The sequence below is a fragment of the Suncus etruscus genome, chromosome 15 (assembly GCF_024139225.1).
Source record: "Suncus etruscus isolate mSunEtr1 chromosome 15, mSunEtr1.pri.cur, whole genome shotgun sequence".
In the NCBI taxonomy this organism is placed as follows: Eukaryota; Metazoa; Chordata; class Mammalia; order Eulipotyphla; family Soricidae; genus Suncus; species Suncus etruscus.
The window spans coordinates 15051703-15074957 of NC_064862.1; the positions used below are offsets into that span (position 1 = coordinate 15051703).

Here is a 23255-nt window from a genome sequence, read left to right on the forward strand (position 1 = left end):
TCAAGCACATAAACTATGAACGATTCTTGGTAAAACCTCCCAGTATGACATGAAAAAGACTAACATGTATGTAATTCTTTCTAAATATTATTCCAAAGGATGAAGGTGTGGAAGTACTTTAGTATCTCAATGATGCTTGTTACAGGATGGAGAGGATGGAGGGATGGAGGGACAATGATGGAGAAATAAATATAGGAACTTTATTATTATTACTATTATTTTGGTTTTGTTTTATTTTGGGGCCACACCCAGTGGTGCTCAGGGGTTACTCTTGGCTTTGCACTCAGGAACCACTTCTGGAAGTCTCCAGGGGCCATATGGCATGTGCAGATCGAACCCGGGTTGGCTGCATGCAAGGCAGATGCCCTACCCACTGTGCTACTGCTCCAGCCCCCAAATATAGGAACTTTTAACTCCCTTCTTCTAAAAAGTGTGTTCTTCAACTTTTCTACTCCATAGACCAGTACCCCGTCTGTGATCCAGTGATGGAAGAACTGTTTCTCAGGCGAATGATCTGTTCTACTACCTCCACCTACCCTGCTTTGCCATTGTACTTAAGGAACTGAGGACTTGATAGCCAGAGCTAGTACGCTTAGTGATGAAGACTTAGTACACATGCAATATCTTTCTAGAAAAGAAATGTACTAAGTGGCAAAACTGACAATATTTGTTTGTCTTGTTTTGTTTTGTTTTGATGAGGGGAGGGAGGGCCACATCCAGCAATGTTCAGGGCTTTTTTCCTGGCTTTGGCTCTGCATTAAGGGATCATTCCTGGAGGGTTCAGGGGACCATATGGGGTGCTTGCAATTGAACCAGGGTCAACCACTGCAAAGCAAAGAAAAGCAAGTACCCCACCTACCTCACCCACTGTACTATTGCTCTGGCACCATCTATTTGTTTTCTCTTAAATACAAACAACTGATTTTATTTGGGCCTCCAAGATGGCACTTCAACATTGGGTTACATTGGTTAAATTTTCTAGCAAAATATGAACGTCTTCTAAATAAACTTGGGAGAGAGTGAGAGAGAGAGAGAAAAGAGAGAGAGTGTGTCTTTGGAGTACTACCCTGAGCATATGTATGGATCCAAAAGCAAAACACATGAGAAAACAAAAAACAAAAACAAAAAAAAAGAAAGCATAGTTGTGTATGTACTAAGATCAATTTTCTAATTTCTAATTTTACTCAGTATTCTGAATAGTTCAAATCAACAGCTTGTATAAATGAATATATAGGGATTAGTTTTGTTTTTGATTTTGCACAATACACAGCTGTTTTCAGGGTTTACTCCTGGCTTTGTGCTCAGGAATCATCATTACTAGAATGATTCCAAGGGGACCATATATGCAGAAGATTGAACCAAAGTCAGCTGCCTATTAGGCAAGTACCTTAACTACTGTCCTATCTCCATTTGGGGGGGTTATTGCCATAACAAATAATCAATTCTTTTTTGTTAGTGATTATCAATTTTTCTATGATTCCATGAGATACTTGGTAATATTTGAAAACATTTTTAATTGTTATAGTTCTAAGAATTTTATCTAATTATCAAGATAGATTGGCTCTAAAATGTATTTTTAGGGTGGGAAGAATACTAGTTTTCCAAGCTACATGTTGGATAGTTAGTCATTATCTTAGTTGGAAGACCATTTGATTTTTTTTTTTTTTTTTTTGGTTTTTGGGTCACACCTGGCAGCACTCAGGGGTTACTCCTGGCTCTGTGCTCAGAAATCGCTCCTGGGGGCCAGAGAAATAGCATGGAGGAAAGGCGTTTGCCTTGCGTGCAGAAGGTCGATGGTTCAAATCCCGGCATCCCATATGATCCCCCGAGCCTGCCAGGAGCGATTTCTGAGCATAGAGCCAGGAGTAACTCCTGAGCACTGCCGAGTGTGACCCTCCAACCAAAAAACAAACAAACAAACAAACAAACAAAAAACAGAAATCACTCCTGGCAGGCTCAGGGGATTATATGGGATGCTGGGATTTGAACCACCAACCTTCTGCATGCAAGGCAAACGCCTTACCTCCATGCTATCTTTCCGGCCCCATCATTTGATTCTTTATCAGCAACTGGCAAGTGTATTGCACTGAAGCTTTATAAGAATACTATACAGGTTAATGAGTTTTGGGAAGATATTTCTGTGTCTTGTTATTTCTGTTCCATGAATATCTGGTTGAGTGTCAACTGCAGCCAACAAGTCCAGACGCCACAATCCTTTAGCAGTAAGATGAACAGGACCTAGGACAAATTTCACTTGGCATTGAGATACTCATAGTTTGAAGGCCATCTGACACATTTTAATCCAGAACAGACACTGCCAAAGCTAAATTATGCCAAGTGATTTAAAAATAAAAACTTTGTGTTGTTTTAAAATATTTTTATTGAGATAGAATTCAAATGCCATGAAATCCAACCATTTTAGATGTCTGATTCAACAATTTTTATACTACTCTGATGGTTATGCAAGCAGAACTAAATTCTTAAAACTGGAATATTTTCGTCAGTCCATAGATAGAAAATTCATGCCCTTTAGCAGTCATTCTCAAACCCAAGTTCCTCCCAAGACTTAGGGAACTAATAATGTATTTTTGACTCTTCTAGACTGTTCATATATAAAGAACTTTATTTGCTTGCTTATTTTTGGGCTATACCCTTTTGGTGTTCAGAGCTTACGCCCAATTCTGCACTCAGTGATCACTCCTAGTGGTGCTCCAAGGACCATCAATGCTGGGAGATCCAACCTGGGTTGGCAGCATGCAACAAGAGTGTCTTACCTGCTGTGTTACACTTCCCCATGTATATAACTTGCTAGTGGTTTCTCTTAAGACTTATCCATACTTTATCCTATGTCAGTCCTTTTTGTGTTCAAATACTATTTTTTCTAATAATATATCACATTTCGATCACTCATTGGTTTTCAATGGACATCTGGGTGGTTTTTCTCTTGTTCATTGAAATAATTCTAAGAACAAGTTTTAGTTTATACCTGAATCCAACATGACTATGTCTCTGACTCTGAGAAGTGGGATGCATGCTCTAAGGAGAAACTGTTTCTAGACAGGATGAAGTTTGTTGTCTGTACTAGCAGTAGAGAAAGACCTTGGGAGAAACTACATTTGCCAAGAAAATGGTCTTCCAGTATCTAAAAAATACGTTTAAGTCTTCGATATTTTCTTATAGCAGTCTTAGCAGGTAACAGTTATTTGCTTAAAAGTGACATCATTGAGTCATTATGAATCGTTAAGAAATTATGCTTAACGTTTGAAAAACTGCCCTACTCATCACATATAGGGTCTTTGTCTGGATGCTGCCTTTTAAGTAAATACACAGGAATGTGTGTTTACTAAAAATAGGTGTGCTCTAAAAAGTGGGCAGACTGGCTTCCTAGTAAAGTGACTGTATTATTTAACATTCCTATCAGTTATGTAAAAGAGTACTAATTTTTGCTGTACATAAACTTGCCATTGTCTTTTGATTAGAGTCACATTAGAGGCTGTGAAATTGGGAAAGATTTTAGCAGTTTTAAGGAGACAGTAAAACTGGGCAAAAGATTTATAGATTGAAATATACCTCCTGTGCATACCCCCACCAACCTCCATCATATCCCCACTAGAGTGATCATGTTATTTATTACAATAAGTGAGCCTATATGTGCATAGTGATTGCCTAGAGAACATAGGTTACTTTAGGGCTCACACTTGATAACATACAAGAAGGGTTTTATAATATCATTAATATCCACTGTAATAGCATATATAGTAGTTTCACAGTCCAATCTTATTTTTCTGTTTTGTTTTGTTTGGAGGATACACTCTGTTATGCTTAGGGTTTACTCTTGTACTTAACTCTTGCACTCAGGGATCACTCCTGACCAGATTCAGGGAAGGGCCATTTGGTGTGCTGACATTAAGCCTGCAGAGGACACATGCAAGATAACTTACACTACCCACTGTGGTATTGCTCCAGTCACACATGGCCCAAGCTCCCTCTGTGCTATTTATTCGTCTTCCCCTAAGCCCTCTTATTTTGGTTTTGTTTATTTTCCTATTGACTAATGATATTGATGATCTTTTCTTGTGTTTATTGGTCAACTTTTCTAAAATGTGTGTTCATTTCAGAGAGATGTGGGTCAAGGGTACAAAATTTCAGTTTTAAGATGAGGAAGTGCCTAGGATCTGATCATGTTGGCTAATGTACTGTTGGATTTTGGTTCACAATTGTTCAACTTGCAGTCTTTCATGATAGAGGATAGACAAGTCTCCAGTATATGCTACTGCTAGTAACATTTATTTTTGCATCTCCTGGTTGTTCTGAAATATCCAGCTCTGATGGTCAACATATAAAACAAGGTTTGTGATGGATGATCTTGCCCAACTCTAGGTTAATGTCAGTATTCTACTTAGCACAGGATAGGTGAAGCTTTGGTACTCTGTAGGTTAGGTGGTATAATGTGAACATAGGTAAAAGCCTAACAGAGGCCTTGCCCCAACTTCCTGTTTCCCTAAACTCTTCTTTTGGTGTGTAAAACCACACCTGGATTACAGAGCCTTGTCCCACCTTGGAGGGTGGGGTTCTGGATAATAAAGAAAAGTGCTGGCTTTGGGTGAGGAAGAGAAGACATGGGATAAAGACATGGGAAAGAAAGCAAATGGCAGAGAGATTCATGGCAGAGAAAAGCCATAATGAATAAAGCAAGCTGTTTCCCATGAATATCTTTTCTGACAGCTGTGTATTATTTCTCTGCAGTTACTACTACCTGTTTCTATAGGGTTCCAGAGTAGAAGGACAGACCACACAACTGGAATAAAGTTAACATTTTAATCCGTCTGCCAACAAGATTCCCCAGCCTGGCCAGCCAGGGGCCATCCCCTGTAGGAGATGAGCCCCGCCCAAGGTCATGATGAGGATTATATAGGGAAGAGATATAGGGAGGTTCCAACTTTCTGATGATCCTTAAAATAATTGGCTCTTGTCTAGGGGTATCTTCCTACTACTCCTTTGTCCTTCCCTGATAGGCTACCTGGTATAGCCAGGTAGACTGAGGCGTGGTCTATGGAAATAGGCTTCTGAAGCCCCAGCATGTAGCCCACACCATGTGGTCCTTACAAAATGGTGTTTCTCCCTGCTCAGAACCCAAGAAGAAGCCTGCCATGTAACTTTTACAAAATGGCATCCCTCCTTATTCAGAATTAAGGTCCCAACAGTTTCATCAGATCCTGTCTGCCTGAGGGGGGTAGAAACATGGTGCCTGGGGCAGCTTCAACCAACTCATTAAACTTTATATTTTAATTTTACAAGGTGGCTAAACATGGCATCCAAAGATCACTGGAATAGCTGGACAGCAAAGAGGTGCTTTTCTGGGAAGAAAATAACAAATGGGGAATCCAGTCTAGCAGCACAGGCTATTAGAGCAATCAGGGGTTTGGCTTTATGTTGAGTGGAGTGAGGATCTTCTTTTTTTTTTTTTATTATATCTTTATTTATTTATTTAAACATCTTGATTACAAATATGATTATGATTAGGTTTCAGTCATATAAATAACACCTCCCATCTCCAGTGCAACATTCCCACCACCAATGTCCCAAATCTCCCTCCATTCCACCCCCCCACCTGTACTCTAGACAGGTTTTCCAGTCCCCTCATTCATTTTTTTTGAATATATTTTTTAAGTAACATGATCATATTTGGGTTACAGTCATAACTAGAACACCCCCTTCACCAGTGTAACATTACCCCCTTCCCCATTCCCATCCCCTGCCTATATTCGAGACAGACATTCTACTACAATTGTTTTTAAGTTTAGTAAGTTGTATTTTTTTTCCTTAAAGGAAAAATGTTAAAAAAAAAAAAGTAAAGGTGTGATAGTAGCAATCACCATTGTTTGCATAGGTCCAGAAAAATGGGGAAAATGGAAAAAAATCCTTCACCTGATTACTAAAAAGGCCTCACCTCAGTTTATTGGCATAAGACAGACTCTGGGTTCCAGGCAAACCATTCCGTCCAACTCGAGTCATTCTCAAGGTCCCGGTGAAACTTTTTCACACACACTTTTTTTAGCTGTTGTTGGTATCAGGTTCTTATATTTAAAGACTCTGGATTCTGTACATTACTTTCATTGATGTCAGGCGGATGTGGAGCATCCTCTAGTTTCAGCATATCATTAAATGCGGAGCAATCTGCCCTGCATGCAGACTGTTGCTGAGTCGTCTGGGTGTTGGGAGCACTCTTTGGAGTAAGGAGTGAGGATCTTCTAACCATCTATAAAATCATTTATATATAGGAAAGTTTTGCATGCACAGTGGAGGCATGTACAGAATTCTGCATCTCATGGATAATAAGTGGCAGAGAAACATAGCCAGCAGTAGATTTTCCAATATGGTTACCAAGAAAAAGGTGACTGTAGATTGCAGAGGCCTGCTGTGGTCTGTTGATCACTTTGCCCAGCCAGAGTGATCCTTATTAGTGGTGTAGGAGGGAGAAGTGGGGATGGGGTATGTAGTGGCTTCTAGAGGGGGAAGAATGCTACCGTCTTCCTATCCCATCTCAGTCAGGATGTCCCTCAGTCACCTGTGGAAATACTTGGGAGGGTTAGGACATGATAATAGTTTCTATACACTTTGTAGATGATCATCTAGCTGAACATCATTGAGATGTACCTAAAATCCATTTGATCATCACAGTGAGGAACTCCTCTCAAATGAACTTTCTTTATAGGACAATGAGTCCATCCTGACCTCTGCCCAGCTTCCCAAGTCTTCCCAAGGTGAGGACCCTTGCAGAAAAAAATTCAAAGGACGTTGCTCAGAGAAACAGATAGTACAGTGGGTATGTACGGTGCTTGCCTTGAACGCATGGACATAGGTTTGATGCCCGGCATCCCATATGGTCCCCCAATCACCACCAGGAGTGATTCTTGACTGCCCTGAGCACTGCCAAGTGTGACCCCAGAATAAAACAAAACACAACAAAAAAGAATTCAGTGTGAAGCAAAAACTATTTTATTTAAAGATTCTGGGGAGAGAGGTCGAGTAGCATGCTCAAGAATCAGGGCCTTTTTTAGATGGGAGAGGCTAGCCCATAAAAGTTAAGATGAACCAAACTGAAAAAACTCCACTTGCCTTGGAAAGCCAGTTTTCTACCAAACTCTCCATTACTGTGCCAATCTACAGTATTGGCAGAACGTTACAAGGGAAGAGCAATGAACTTTTGGCAGTTTTCCTTCACGTATTTTAATTTTGGGGAGGGGCACTCAGCTATGATCAGGGCTTACTCCTGACTGTGCTCAGGGGTCACGCCTGGTTGTGCCTGAGGGACACACAGGGATTGAATCTGGATCTCCTTGTCCAAGTGTCCTACCTGCTCTATTGTCTCTTGAGGCCCCACCTTTTCATTCTCAACCATCTTTTGTACTCACTGAAGCTTCTCTTTGGGGAAATCCAGCCTTTTCAGAGGCCAGTTAATGATCTTGATAGCCTCAGTTCTTGCCCAGAGGGGTTTGGCCCTCATACTTTTATGGCCAAGTTAGGGTACAGAGTAACTGCATTCCCCCACCCTCCGGTATTGGGACCACCCCAACAATGCTCAGGGTGAATCCCTTGTTCTGTGCTCAGGTGACCATATATATATGGTTTCAGGTATCCATTTGGCATCAGCCACACAAAGTAACTTCTTAAAATCACATCTTGGTTTCATGACTTTCTGAGACCTCACTGACTGGTCCTCACGCAGCAACCTGCCTGCCTCATTAGCACAAAGGTAAGGTAGTAAGGTTGCTTAGGTCCAATCAAAGCCAAAAGAAAGTCGCCTCCTGAGGATTCATTACCTCTTTACTGATGTGGCCAATGGGCTGCTGGGTCAATGCAAATCGATGGTGCTCTGGCCCTGCAGTGCTGGGGATTACCTGGCCACTCTGGTATGCTCAGGGATCTCTAGAACAGATCATGAGCCACATTGTGCTAGGGATCAAATTACAGTAGGCATGCACCTTAACCTTTGCTACTCATTCTCTCCAGTCTACTTGTACTTGTCCAGTTTCTTTTGCTTTCTTAACCTGAGAGTCATTCTCAACTTTGAGGATGTGAGAAATGAACAAACTTGCAAGATGCTAGATTATTTGACTACAAATGTATTTTTGACTTTATGGTTTTATTACACACAAGGTGAACTGAAAGGGGATATACGTGCAAATTAATTTTGATAGTCATTTCAGAAAGCATATGCACATGAAGTCATTACATGTATAATTTAAATTTATATAATTATATTCAAACAGCATCAAAGCTGGGGAAATCCTCAAGGTTAAAATAGCTCCTACTTTTACTCTTTGTATTTACTACTACAACATGTCTGAGGGAAGAAACATTTAGAGCTATACTGTTATGGTAATGAGAAATAACCAAAAGTAACTTTATGAAAAGTTCAGATTTCCTGTCAGTTTTTGAAAACAAAACCACCCCCCCCCCCAAAAAAAAAAAAACAAAAACCAAAAACTACAAAAGCAAAACACTGGGTAGTCTACTTTAGAATTTTTTATTGAATTGCCATGAATTAAAAAGATATTCATGATTTGAGTTTAAGACATATGTTCTCACACCAATCCTACCAATGTCCTCAGCCCCTCTCCCCTCCTTCCCTCCATAGCAGTCACTATTTATTTTTTCACTTGAAGGTCTGCCATACTGCTACTAATAGTGTATTAGGACCTTTCCCCCTTCAGCACCTAGTCCTGGTCCAGAGTGCCCACTTCCCTCTATCATTGTCATCATAGTGGCTCCTTTCCTGACCTATCATACCACCTCCTCCCTCTAGCTTCAAGTGGCTCACTCCCTACCAAGGACTTCTGCTTTCAATTGCTTTCTGGTGTTAGTTATTCTTGGGGCCTATTTTAATACTGATATTTTAAAGTTGAACTTGCCTCAAACCATAAAAGGAAAACAGCCGATGATTTTGTCCACAGCATTATTCTGTCTGTTGGCACCCTCTTGCGGCTCATTCTTTTTCATCATCTCTGCTCTGACCTCCAAAAGCCAATGGCCTTGTGGGTTCCCAGTTCCTTGGCTAGCTGATCCACAGCAGTTCGAACTGTGGACTCCAACCGCTTTAGGAAACAGTAAATAATTTTTCAAGATCTAATTAATCAGTCTTGCATAATGTTGATACCACATCAGAAGAATCACAGAGCACCGTACTCATTTAATATGGAAGTTATAATGGTAGGGCAGTTCAAGCAGAGGTGTTTGATGGCTTTAGCTAGGCCTCTGGCAAACAGGATTTTCAGTGTGTATGTGTGCGCGTGTGCACAGGCTCCCAAGTAGCTGGTACTTGGGGGTGAGGATATCAACTTGGCCTTAGGTCCAGTATGAGGGCTTGTGGAGATGCTTTTAAGCCCTGTGGAGCCTGGGATTACCCAGGTCACCACCCAGTGGTATTTAGGGGATCTCCAGGGCTATACCTGGTGATGCTGGAGTTGAGGTTGCGTTGGAGACTGAACTAGGTTAGCTACATAAAAGGCAGGTGCCCAAACCCTGTACTATCTCTGGCTCGGTGGCCAGAAATTGTGCATATATCTTAGTAGTCCATATTAAGTATTATGAGGTAAACTGTATATATTTATAAATCAACCAAATATTTACTAAGTGTGTGATGAAATGTGCCTCTTGAATTAGTTGAAATTATTTTTTTTTTCTTTTTGGTTTTTGGGCCATACCCAGCATTACTCAGAGTTTACTCCTGACTCTGCGCTCAGAAGTTACTCCTGGCAGGCTTGGGGGACCATATGGGATGCTGGGGTTCTAATCAGGTTCTGTCCTGTGTTGGCTGTGTGCCTTACCTCTGTGCTATCGCTCCGGCCTCATCGTTGAAATTCTTGATAAATCTGAAATGCTTCTCAGAAGAAATTGCATTACGATGTTTTCCCTTATTCTTTAAGCCCTTATTTGTAAGTGCTAGTATTTTCTGGGAGGTGGGTGGGCTGGGCTGCAACCTCTGATAACCAGAGGGTTTCTCTGGGCTCTATCTATGCTCAGGGTGCTTGGGGCCCAAGATATGCCTGTTTAACCTTAAACTATTTTTTTACCCTGTGCTTCCTATGAAGTAGCAGCTTCAATTATTTTAACTCGTAATCTAGTTTGCTAGAGAAATTCTGAAGTTAACAGTATGCATTTGGGGAGAGGGAAAGAAAAAAATAATTAAAGCCAGGATATCTGTTATTTAACCAGTTATTCCTGTTATTTGAGTACAGACTGAAAAAGAACCTTGAGGTTCATACCCGCACCTAAGAATATCTTTGTCTTTTCTTAAAATCATTCAGATGCAACTTCACCATCTCCCTTGAGAATTCACCTTGCACTGCAGAACTTTCATGTGGACAGTCAAACTTTGCTAGATGCTAGCATTCTCTCCTTCACTTTCAATATAACAGCGACTAATCTTTCCCCTCCAGACAAATTAGGTCATGCAATTCTTGTTTCCCTGACCCCTTGACTACACCCTGTGTTGCTCAGGGCTACTCCTGGCTGAGTGCTCAGGGTATCATATGCAGTACCGGAGAAGGGAGCAGTCAGCCATGTCTAAGCAAGCACCTCACTGCCTGCATGCACTCTGACTCAGTTCAGCAGTTTGTATGTCTCCTTTCTATCACCTTAATAATTTGTTTCATGGTATTCTTTTTTAGCTTTACCTGTATTACCTTCACATACACACACAAACATATGTGAGACATACAGAAATAGAAAGGAGCACCATATGACCCAAGTCACTGGAACCGGAGGTTTTATCTACAGAAGTGAGATTACATTGGAGGGAAGGACATTTAGGATCCTGGTGGAAAGAAGCAGGAACCCTGGTGATGCGGCGTGATGTTGGAGCAATGTATATATGAAAAAAATAATCTTGGAATCTCAATTAATATGTTAAAAAGTCAGTTGCTAGATACAAACTCAGCCATTAAAAAGGTTTTAAGAGGGACAGAGTGATGTACAGTGGGTAAGGCATTTGCCTTGTACTTTTGGGCTTGGTCCCCCAAATCCTGTATTGTCCTGAGCACTGCCAGGAATTAATTCTGAGTGCAGAGCCAGGATTAACATTTGAGTACCACCAGTATGACTCCCCCCAAAAAAGGTTTAAACAAAGTGTTAAAATCGAAAGTTAAATGCAACTCATTCTATTGAAGTCCACCAGTTTTCCCTATCATATTGTTGCTGTGGGGATAGTTTTTGTAACAGACCTTTGACTAATAAAAATATGTATAAAGTGACTTACTACAAAAGCAACCATAGAAAATTTTTATCTTCTGTCAAGTTCTGGGGTAGACACATTAGACAATAAAAGACATACCAGAAAATGGCTACACATCTCTGCATGGTTCTCAGACTCTGTGTCTAACAACTGTGTCTATGCTTCACATTCAGATCTTGGTGCCCACAAAATTCCATGCAGCCAAAGAGCAAGCTGGGATCATAGATAGGCCTCATGTTTTCTCTGTGGACATAACCATAGCCTTGGCTGTTACAGAGTGAAGACTTCAAAAAACTGGAAAGTGTTTACTATCTGGGGGACTTACCCCATGGCACTCATCTGCTAAGCCTTTTCCCCCCATTCAGGAGCCCACTGAACTCAGTTTAGAAGTATAAGGGTTAAAGTATTGTAAGTATCCCTTTATATGTTGGATAAGCTGCTTTACAAATATCTAGGAAGTTTCAAACCAAGAAGGAAAAGCCCAGATATGAAAAAAGAAAACAGTTAATAAAATATGGTTTACTTAATGAGGATCTTTCCCTTAATCTCGAAAGACCAAGCCATTTAAGAAGCAAACTTGTTTATCTTTTGCTATATGCCTAAAATAAAAAAAACCCTAAATATAAATCATTGCATAAATTAGATAGAACTGAGTCATTATTATCAACTTAATAGGAAGGCAGTGCTATCTTAAGTATTTTATTTTTGTTTTTAGGCCACACCCGATGGTGCTCAGGGGCTACTCCCGGCTCTGTGCTCAGAAACTGCTCCTGGCAGATATGGTTGACCATATGGGATGCCAAGATTTGAACCACCATCTGTCCTGAATTGGCTACATGCAAGGCAAATGTCCTACCGCTGTGCTATCTCTCTGGCCCTATCTCAAGTATTTATACGTGAAGCATATCATATGCTGGGATGTAAAATGTTGACTTTGAAGGGTGGAAATGGTTAGGTACAGGATATAACTAATAACTTCATTATCATTGATAAATTTTGAAGAGTAAAAAGCACTGAGGAAGTTTAAAATAAACACAGTACTCTATATAATGCTTTAACAGTTTAATAGCTAATTATTTATAAACATTCTGATAACAACAAAGCAAGATCAGGCACTAATATGCTAAAATACATTCCTTTTTATAACAAGTTTGCATTTACCAAGGAAGACGTTAGTCAGCAACAGCCAAAGGAAAATATACACAACAAGATCAACAGGCAATAGTGCTCAATGAAAATTTTTATGAGGAGTTTGAAGAAAAAAAATTGATGTGGTACTCAATTAGAGGAAATGGAAGTGGTGTAAGTTGCTTTTTTTAGTTCTGAGTTTTTTAGTTTTAGATTAAGGAATGATGTAAAAATAAATGAAATGATCTTGAAAGGAAAGAAATGCAGGTAATCTCAGGAGATATACCCAAATAAATTATTAATAGGGGGAATAGAAACTAGATTTTTAATAAAATCTGGGTACAAATATTTGTTCCTTAAGGCACTGAAGGGGTCAGTGATCAGAACTGTGCTAGGATACAGGACAAAAGGGGGAAAAAAAAAAGATCCCACAGGAAAACATGTCCCTTTGAGCAAAACTGCTACTCTTAATAAATTTGAAGGGGGGCCCGGAGAGATAGCACAGCGGTGTTTGCCTTGCAAGCAGCCGATCCAGGACCAAAGGTGGTTGGTTCGAATCCCGGTGTCCCATATGGTCTCCCGTGCCTGCCAGGAGCTATTTCTGAGCAGACAGCCAGGAGTAACCCCTGAGCACTGCCGGGTGTGACCCAAAAACCAAAAAAATAAATAAATAAATAAATAAATTTGAAGGGGCAGAGCATAAATTCAGATTTACTGGAAGACAAAGAGAACAGTGTTTTGGAGAGGAAGACCTTTAAAAAAGAAGTTGGTTTGTCTGATAGGCTGTAAGAAAAAAATGCTACTGAACAAATTTATAACAATTGTCACCTGTACCAAGTATCAAATACAGATTACAGAAGCTACATTTTAATTCCTTAATGCAAGGAAAAAAATAAAGCCAAACTACCGAATGAAGGATTTGGTCCAATATAACAGAATTAGATTCAACAAGCAAAATCAGCCTGTGAGTCACTGATAATAAATATTAGAGCAGAACTTGAGATAGTGTGGGGTCTTCCAAAGAGAAGGTATAGATGTCCCTAAAAGGCCATTTAAAGGCAAGGAGAAACCAGAGAAAGCAACTTTGATTCTTGCCAAATTCTCACATCACTATTGCAGATTTTAAGCCAATGTCCACTCTCTACCCCCAGTGGAAAGTGACTATTATGTGAAGCTTTTAGAGAATAACTATGCCAGCATTACTTAAAAATAATGAAGTGCTCGCTTCGGCAGCACATATACTAAAATTGGAACGATAGAGAAGATTAGCATGGCCCCTGTACAAGGATGACACGCAAATTCGTGAAGCGTTCCATATTTAAAAAAAAAAATAATGAAGAAACTTTCTACAATTATGTAACGAAAAGTTAGAAACCAGCCTTCCTTTAAAAAAAAGTTTGCAAGACTTATTCAGGCTTGAAATGTATGGGATAGCATTCTCTGTGGGTTTCAAAATATAAGGGTTTAATAACACAAAAAAAAGAAAAACCAAAATGTCATTTACAAAAATGTTCTTGTAAAAGCGGCCAGAGTGATAGAACACAGAGCTAGGGTGTTCACCTTGCACACGGCCCACCTGGGACTGACCTGGGTTTGATCTCCAGAAATCCGTATGGTCCCCGAGCCTGCCAGGAGGAATTTCTGAGTGCAGAGCAGGAGTAACTAACCCCCGAGAGTCGCAGGTTTGGCCCCCAAACAAACCAAAAAAACCAAACCAAACAAAATTTTTACAAAATATAATTAAACAATGCCATTAAAAAATATGATACTGGGCCCGGAGAGATAGCACAGCGGCGTTTGCCTTTCAAGCAGCCGATCCAGGACCAAAGGTGGTTGGTTCGAATCCCGGTGTCCCATATGGTCCCCCGTGCCTGCCAGGAGCTATTTCTGAGCAGACAGCCAAGAGTAACTCCTGAACACCACCGGGTGTGGCCCCCCACCCCCCAAAAAATGATACTGAAAATGAAAATCCCTCTTGGAACAGACCAGGTTAAAATGCATTCCTTACACTGCTGCTTTAATATTTCAGTTTTTATTAGTAGATGTTTAAAAATTATGACAGCATATTATTGTATTTTGTTCATGCTAAAAAAAAAAAAAAAACCTGGAGGGTAGTTTTACTCAATTTATCCACGCACAAGGGCATTATCACAGGTGATTTCTGAATTTCTCATTGGTTACTTTAGTAAAAAAAAAAAAAAACAAATACAAAGCACACTAAATCCTGGGCGAACAAGCAAATGAAAATAGGAAATTAAAAATATAATCCTTTCCTCTTTCTCCTTGGAAGGATAGTTTGACAGCTTGAGTTGAGATGAATCTTGTATTGCTAAACTCAATCTCTAAGCACTGTGGTAAGTACTGGGTTGATAATTAGAAAGAATTTCTTTTTTGTTTTTTTTTTTTTTTGTTTTTTTGGGCCACACCCGTTTGATGCTCAGGGGTTACTCCTGGCTATGCGCTCAGAAGTCGCTCCTGGCTTGGGGGGAACATATGGGACGCCGGGGTATCGAACCACGGTCCATCCTATGCCAGCGCTTGCAAGGCAGACACCTTACCTGTAGCGCCACCTTCCCGGCCCCTAGAAAGAATTTTTAAGTGGAATGATCATGTAAAGAACTTTTGTCATTTTTAACGTGATACGAAAATAGGACCAATCCCTAAAATCAAATGCACAGATCATTCTGACACAGAAACGATTGGGTGAAAATTGCACTGAACATAAAAATCTAACTGGGTTTGAAGCTAAAGACTATGGAATTAGGTTTCTGTGTTTTATGTTCATATAAATACATCTTTCAGTCTTATGAAGATCTAGATTAATTTAACAGAGAAAGCTTCTCCAGATCCAAAGTTCTTTCAGTATTGGGATTGTTTCATTTTTCCTGACTGTTCCATTAGCACAACATATTAATATTTCAGGGAATATAAATGAAGAAAGTAAATGAAGATCCTTTGCAACCATGAAGCTATGGGTATGGGACCAGAATTTATCTGAACAATTATTAGGATGTACTGCAGCACTGTTTTGAAGGAATAATAAATATCGGAGTCTAGAGTTTAAACTAGTGGTTTTTAGCTACAACAGTACTAGCGTAACAGTACTAGTCTGTAAAAATTTCTTACTGATGTATACAAAGGAAAACTATGTAACCCAGTGATTTTGCGATCACAATGGTTTAAACACTTGACATTAACTGTTGAAGACTAAGTAAAAACCAAAACAAACAAACAAAACCCAACACCAACCCCAAAGTATACCGTAAATTCTATGGTTCAGAAATGCAATTTCCAAATTCAATTTCCCCTAAAATATATAATTGATGGCATAATAAGACCAATTTTCTCCAATACATACAGATACGTTTTACTCACTTAAAAAATTAAAAATATCAAATTTTATTCTGAAAATTGGCTTAAGAAGAAAACGATTAACTACTGGCCTTCTGAAGCTCAGAATAAGATGTGATTTAGTGAATGAAAACCTAAGATTGGAATAGAGAGAATATGTTGTGTCAAAGACATGAGCCAGCATTTCTGAACTTCAAAACCAGGAATGAATGATATTCATTATGTGAACTTTACGAGCCACAAAAATGCAGAGGAAAGCTCTTTATAATATGCAAAGAGCTACAAAAATAATCGTCTTGAATTTTATACAAAAGAATAAATACATATCACCTTTCAACTGAAGAATAAGCACCAAAAACTACATGTGTTTTCTTCAATTGAATGATATCACCCTATAACCTAGGTAAGAAAATGCACCCTAACTAAGCACCAAAGCGTCATGGACAGTTGTGATCCAGGGGATGCATTCCTATTACAGTTTTCTGGGCCGCCAAATAGGAGCTAATGAGTCCTGAGGGTCACTTCAAACCAAAGGCTCAAAAGAAACAAACAAGAAACTAAGGACACAATCAGCTCAGCTACTCCTTAACTAGCAACTTCAAAGTCAACTCATTCTTCACAGAAGAATTCACACTTGTAACTCCTTGCTTACCGTAATAGGACTTTCTTTGGTTCCAAAGATCAAAAACTAGTTCTTGAGAGAAGCAGAAATGGATAAAATAATAAACTATATGAAATATTTAGATAATAGTCAAGAAATGGGGGCCGGAGAGATAGCATGGAGGTAAGGCATTTGCCTTTCGTGCAGGAGGTCATCGGTTCGAATCCCGGCGTCCCATATGGTCCCCCGTGCCTGCCAGGAACAATTTCTGAGCCTGGATCCAGGAATAATCCCTGAGCACTGCCGGGTGTGACCCAAAAACCACAAAAAAAAAAAAAAAAAAATAGTCAAGAAATGTTTAATTACACAGACATGGGATCAGAAGACATGAGTAAAACAATGGTTGAAGAAAACTGCCATATTTCCATGTTATGGTAAGTTTAAATGATAAAAATCAGATTATTTACAGATATATCAAAGCAATAATAAAAGTTAAAATTAGGGGTTGGAGCGGTAGCACATGTACGGTGTTTGTCTTGCACGTGACCAACACAGGACCTGGTTTGAATCCTGACATCCCAGATGATCCCCCGAGCCTGCCAGGAGTGACTTCTGAGCGCAGAGCCAGGAGTAACCCCTGAGTGCCATCAGGTGTGACCCAAAAACCAAACACCAAAACAAACAAACAAACAAACAAAAGTTACAATTAGAGTGGGGTAGAGCGGTGGCACAGAAGTAGGGCATTCGCCTTGCAAGCGGCTAATCTAGGATGGACTGTGGTTCGGTCCCCTGGCACCCCATCTGGTCCCCTATTCAAGGAGTGATTCTAGCACATAGCCAGAAGTAACCCCTGAGCGTCACCGGGTGTGGCCCAACCCCCCCCAAAAGAGAAAAGTTTGACTTTAAGGTAATTACAAATACACTTAAAATGCCATTAAGAGTAACTGCTGGGGCCGGAGAGATAGCATGGAGGTAAGGCGTTTGCCTTTCATGCAGGAGGTCATCGGTTCGAATCCCGGCGCCCCATATGGTCCCCTGTGCCTGCCAGGAGCAATTTCTGAGCCTGGAGCCAGGAATAACCCCTGAGCACTGCCAGGTGTGACCCAAAAACCAAAAAAAAAAAAAAAAAAAAAAAAAAAAAAAAAAAAAAAAGAGTAACTGCTTATCTGATACTTAACAAATGACAGAAATATAAAATGTTTAATATTATTTTGCTTTTTTAGAAGCAGGACAGAAAATAATTACCTAATAGTAAATTCTTAATAATAATATTACTGCAAAATGAACAAGTATGTAGTTCTAGCCTAAATTACCCAAATAGTTAGAGTTAATATAATTCACCATTTACTTACAATATTAAGACAAGATACTGGCAACCATATGTTAAAGAGACTGAAGGTCTTTCCAAAAATAAAGGCCTATGTTAGTTGAATCTATCAGGTCACATAAAACAATGGACTGAGTTCTCTTTTCAATTCTTTTCTAGAGTGATCTTTTTAAAGTAAGCGTTATCCCTCTTTTTTTGTTGTTGTTGTTGTTGTTGGTTAGTTTGTATCACACCCGGCAGTGCTCAGGGGACCATACGGGATGCTGGGATTCGAACCACCGTCCTTTGGCATGCAAGGCAAATGCCTTACCTCCATGCTAACTCTCCGGTTCCAACATTATCCCTCTTAATTGCCTTATCTCAGCAGGTATTTTCTTTGGGACAAAAATAAATGTTTTCTTGAAAGTGTGAAACTAAATATCTTTAGAGATTTTTTAGAAACAGGACACTGGAAAGGATTTAATAGCTATTAGGATACTTTAAAATGCAAAAGAAATTAATTTAATGAAGATCAGAGCTTACTGACATCTAGTAGATTTTTAGAATTAAAGTTCTGTTTTACAAGCTATAAAATTTGGAAAAATAATCTGAAGTCTGTGGATTGAATCAAGATACTTCAGTCCAAATCTTCAGTCTCTTTGGTAAACAGGTCCGCCAGATCAGCCACAGTCAACACAGATGCTTCTGAATTCTTCACTGTGGAGTTGGGGTGACTGTAGAGCAAGAGAGTAGTCAGAAATAAATTCCAAGGAATAAATGACTGTATTTGTCTTATGCAAGAAATGATTGTATCTGTCTTAGTTTGCCATAAATTAAACTAAGGTCATTATGTTCTTATAATAATCTACTTCTTCCGTATTATTATAATTAAGTCATTAAAAAACTTTTAAGCAGGGCCCGGAGAGATAGCACAGCGGTGTTTGCCATGCAAGCAGCCGATCCAGGACCAAAGGTGGTTGGTTCGAATCCCGGTGTCCCATATGGTCCCCTGTGCCTGCCAGGAGCTATTTCTGAGCAGACAGCCAGGAGTAACCCCTGAGCAATGCCGGGTGTGGCCCAAAAACAAACAAACAAACAAACAAAAATTTGGGCCGGAGAGATAGCATGGAGGCAAGGCGTTTGCCTTTCATGCAGGAGGTCATCAGTTCGAATCCCGGCGTCCCATATGGTCCCCCGTGACTGCCAGGAGCAATTTCTGAGCCTGGAGCCAGGAATAACCCTGAGCACTGCCGGGTGTGACCCAAAAACCACAAAAAAAAAAAAAAAAAAAAAAAACTTTTAAGCAGGAAATAGGATCATGATTTTTATCTTGTCAAAACTGCTTTCAGGCCTTGTCATAAAATGTCTTAGCACGGGTCCGGAGAGGTGGCGCTAGAGGTAAGGTGTCTCTGCCTTGCAAGCACTAGCCAAGGAAGGATGGTGGTTGATCCTATATGGTCCATCCAAGCCAGGGGCAATTTCTGAGCGCTTAGCCAGGAGTAACCCCTAAGCATCAAAAGGGTTCGGCCTGAAAAGACCAAAACAAACAAACAAACAAACCCCCCAAAAAACCTCTTATTGTAGCCTCTTTGCCACAAACCACTTAATGAAAGGAAATTTCTGCTTCAAATGGTTTCTATCTGCCAATATTATTGTAGAAATAATCTATGCATCTCTTTTGTGTGTATTATCTAATCATATCCATCTTATAAGGATTGATTAAAAACTGGTTTACATTTATAAAATGATTTAAAATAAATAAATTATGCATGTATGTGAAAGTTTCATGGTTCCAAAGCTAAGTTTTAAAAACCAAGACTGCTTATAAATTGGTTTTTTTTTTTTTGGTATTTGGGTCATACCTGGCAGCACTCAGAGGTTACTCCTGGCAGGCTTGGGGGACCATCTGGGATGCTGGGATTTGAACCACCGTCCTTCTGTATCTAAGGCAAACGCTTTCCTGCTGTGCTATCTCTCTGGCCCCGCTTATAATATGGCTTACCTGAACTTTACTTAGTGTTATAAAATAAGCTATGTTGTTTCATTAAATATTATCTTAAAAAATTAAAAAGGGACAGCCACATCTTCTTGGCAGAAAAAATGGCCTGCCTCTTCAACAAGCTCCAAAATGAAATAAAGGCCACTGATACTTCCCAGTTAGCCTGGTCCGAGCTGATACTTCGGTGAATATTCTCAAGCAGATTCCCCTTTCTGCTTGACAATTGGTGCTAGACAACACCCCCTATACCATCTGGTAGAGACAGCCCAGCTAGCTCAGCAACTTAATCTTATCAAATTTCCAAGCCACCAAATTTGTTCCAGCTCTAGATATCCTAAATTGCATAAGTGGCTGAGCAAGGCTCAATATTTTAGAGTAGTGTCAGCCCAGTAATCAATCAATCAATCATCTATCTATCTATCTATCTATCTATCTATCTATCTATCTATCTATCTATCTATCTATCTATCTATCTATCTTTTTCTTTCTTTCTCTCTCTCCCTCCTCCTCTTCTTTTAATTTTAATTTTATCTTGCATTTAACCAAGTAAATTCCAAACTACATATACAGTACTGTCTTTAAAATTGTTACCTACCTTCTCTCAGCAGTTTTCAGCATTGTCTGCATTCTCTCTTCAATTGTTGCTTTAATTAAAAATCTGTGCACAATAGTTGGTCTAGAAGGCATGGAACAATGGTAAATTTAAACATTCTTAGCAGATTTGACCTGTCAAATGTTACATTCATCATTTAGCAGGTATCTACGATGAAAGCAATCAATAAGTATTGGGATGGATGGATGGGTGTCCACAGTGAATGAAATCACTCTGCACTCAGGAATTACTCCTAGCAGTGGTGGGGGAATGTGGGATGCTGGGGATTGAATCTGGGTTGGTAGTGTACCAGGCAAGTGCCTTACCCACTATACTACTGTTCTGGGCCCAGGGATAGAGATTTGTGGGAATGAGGTAGAAGAGAAAAATTATGTCTATGTCAGGGGTCTCAAACTCGCGGCCCGTGGGCCGTTAGCGGCCCTCCATACAACATTTTGTGGCCTGTGGCTGGCCTTCAAATATTGCAGTATTCGCGATTATCCGCTTACCGAATAATCGCAATAAACATTCACATACCCTGAGCCGTTCCATTCGGGGTATGCAAATGTTTAATGCGATTTTTTTCTTACTAATGCGATTTTTTTTTTTTTTTTTTGGTTTTTGGGCCACACCCGGTAACGCTCAGGGGTTACTCCTGGCTATGCGCTCAGAAGTCGCTCCTGGCTTGGGGGATCATATGGGACACCGGGGGATCGAACCGCGGTCCGTCCAAGGCTAGCGCAGGCAAGGCAGGCACCTTACCTCTTGCGCCACCTCCCGGCCCCCCAGTAATGCGATTTTTTATTGCGAATATTCGGTAAGCGAAATCCCTTATGCGGCCCTGCCTCACCCCGACTTTGCCTCCTGCGGCCCCCAGGTAAATTGAGTTTGAAACCCCTGGTCTATGTGAAACTCATCTATTAGAAAGGCAGTGTGAGATGTACAAAAATTAGTAAATCTGAGAAAGGAGCTTAAGGGTGTATATCTGTAAGTCAGCAAAATATAATAAACAGTATGCAGACTTCCAGCACTGGAATCATTTATCTAGAGAGAGGGAAAGAAAAAAAAATACCCTTTGGATATAAGGTGGGGATTAGGTCATTGATAAGTCTCATTTCAGTGGTACAGAGGGCAAAAACCCAATCAAAAAAATTGAAAGATAAGGGGTATTTTAAATTTAGACATTTATGCAGTAATATATTACAAGAGTAAAGTGCTTAAAAATACAACAACACAGAGCATAGGACCAGATGATGAATCTGAAAAGAAATGTTCATCCACTGAAATAATGAGCAAAGCTAGACAGTGCTTTTGGTTTTTGGTTTTTTGCTCACACCTGGAGGTGCTCAGGGGTTACTCCTGGCTCTGCACTGAAAAACTGTTCCTGGCAGGCATGGAGGACCAAATGGGATGCACTGTCACATACACTTTTACTCCTTCCCTTATACAGTTCCCTTTTCTTAGCCCCAGCAGTATATAGATTTCATTTTATGTTCATTGCTTGTCTGTCCTGGATTGGCTGCATGGAAGGCAAATGCCCTACTGCTGTGCTGTCTCTCGGACCCCGACGCAGTGCGGGTCCTACATACCCACACTTGAGTCTTAGACTCTTGCCTATTCCTAACCAGTGTTCCAGATTCTCCCCACTCCCTGGCTCCATTAAATTTTCTCTTTAAGTTTTTTGTTTATTATTTCTCCGATTTGAAAAAGGGAAATAAACCTTTCGATCCTATTTTCTTCCTTTATGTTCCTCTTTGAAGCAAAGCTCCTAGAAACCTCAATCCTGCCAGAGCAGTGTGATTGAAAAAGCAAATGGAAAAAAAAAAAAAAAAAAAAAAAAAAAAAGCAAATGCAGAGCCATTGTGGTTGTGTCTAAAACTTGCCTCCACTTTTACTAGTCATGTCATCTTGACAAAGTCACTCGAATTGCCCTCAGTACTTTAGAGGTCATCACTTGTACCACTGCATCAACACCCACTGCATCAACACTGGACTACTACAAACTCTTCTAATAGTTTCTTTGCCTTTTTTTGTTTTGTTTTTGGGTCATACCCGGCAGCGCTCAGGGGCTTCTCCTGGCTCTACGCTCAGAAACCACTCCTAGCAGGCTTGGGGACCATATGGGATGCAGGGACTCGAACCACCATTCTTCTGCATGCAAGGCAAACGTTTACCTCCATGCTATCTGGGCGGAGGCCCAGAGCTTTAATTGATTTTTTCTTTGCTTTTAACTCTCTTTGCTCACCTTCGCCCTATGACCAAACATTATACATTCAAACTATTTCTAAACACAAGTTAAATCCTTTCACTGCTATGCTCAAAGCATCACCTCACGAGATCTGAAGGCCTTGGAGACACTAGATTACTGTCTCCACCCAGCTCACCGACTTCATAGCCTGCATCTCTTTCCTCAGTGAATAATCCACTTCTGTAAATCTTGACTTCGTGCTTTTCCAGAGACACAGCAGGCATGTTTCTGATTTAGGACACCTGACTGTACTGTCTATTGGAACATAGTTCGTGCATGACTTTCCAATTTCTTTGAAATCTGTTTAGATTTATCATCTCCACAAAAACTTTTATGCCGTTTTGCACTGTCACATATACTCTTTTTTGTTGTTGTTTTTCTGGGGGCCACACCCAGCGATGCTCAGGTGTTACTCCTGGCTGTCTGCTCAGGAATAGCTCCTGGCAGGCACGGGGGACCATATGGGACACCGGGATTCGAACCAACCACCTTTGGTCCTGGATCGGCTGCTTGCAAGGCAAACGCCGCTGTGCTATCTCTCCGGGCCCTGTCACATACACTCTTACTTCTCCCCTTACACAGTTCTTTTTTTCCTAGCCCCAGCAGTATATAGATTTCATTTTATGTTCATTGCTTACCGTTGAAACTTCTTACTACTGGAATCTAAACTCCATCTTTTTCTTTTAATCAACACTTAATATTTTAGCAACAAAAATTAAGGAGTCACTAGCCTGCAAAATTAAGCAATCTATAGATGAACTATTCAACCAACTCAAAGAAAGAACTCTTTCAAA

At 40.1% G+C, this 23255-nt stretch overlaps 1 protein-coding gene and 1 non-coding gene across 2 annotated transcripts in view; one reads left to right on the top strand and one right to left on the bottom strand.

Annotated features, from left to right (window-relative positions):
- The first annotated feature begins 13581 nt into the window (after positions 1 to 13581).
- On the top strand, positions 13582 to 13686 carry LOC126031674 (U6 spliceosomal RNA). The gene has a single exon (XR_007503506.1). It is a non-coding gene; the product is annotated as a U6 spliceosomal RNA (small nuclear RNA).
- Positions 13687 to 18142: 4456 nt separating this feature from the next.
- SHPRH (SNF2 histone linker PHD RING helicase) overlaps positions 18143 to 23255 on the bottom strand; it is a 101186-nt gene continuing 96073 nt past the window's right edge. The window contains exons 29-30 of the mRNA XM_049789312.1: positions 20217 to 20297; positions 18143 to 18356 (exon numbers count right to left, since the gene is read on the bottom strand). Coding sequence (XP_049645269.1) covers positions 18260 to 18356; positions 20217 to 20297 — 178 coding nt within the window. The 3' untranslated portion in view covers positions 18143 to 18259. The remainder of the gene's footprint in view (positions 18357 to 20216; positions 20298 to 23255) is intronic.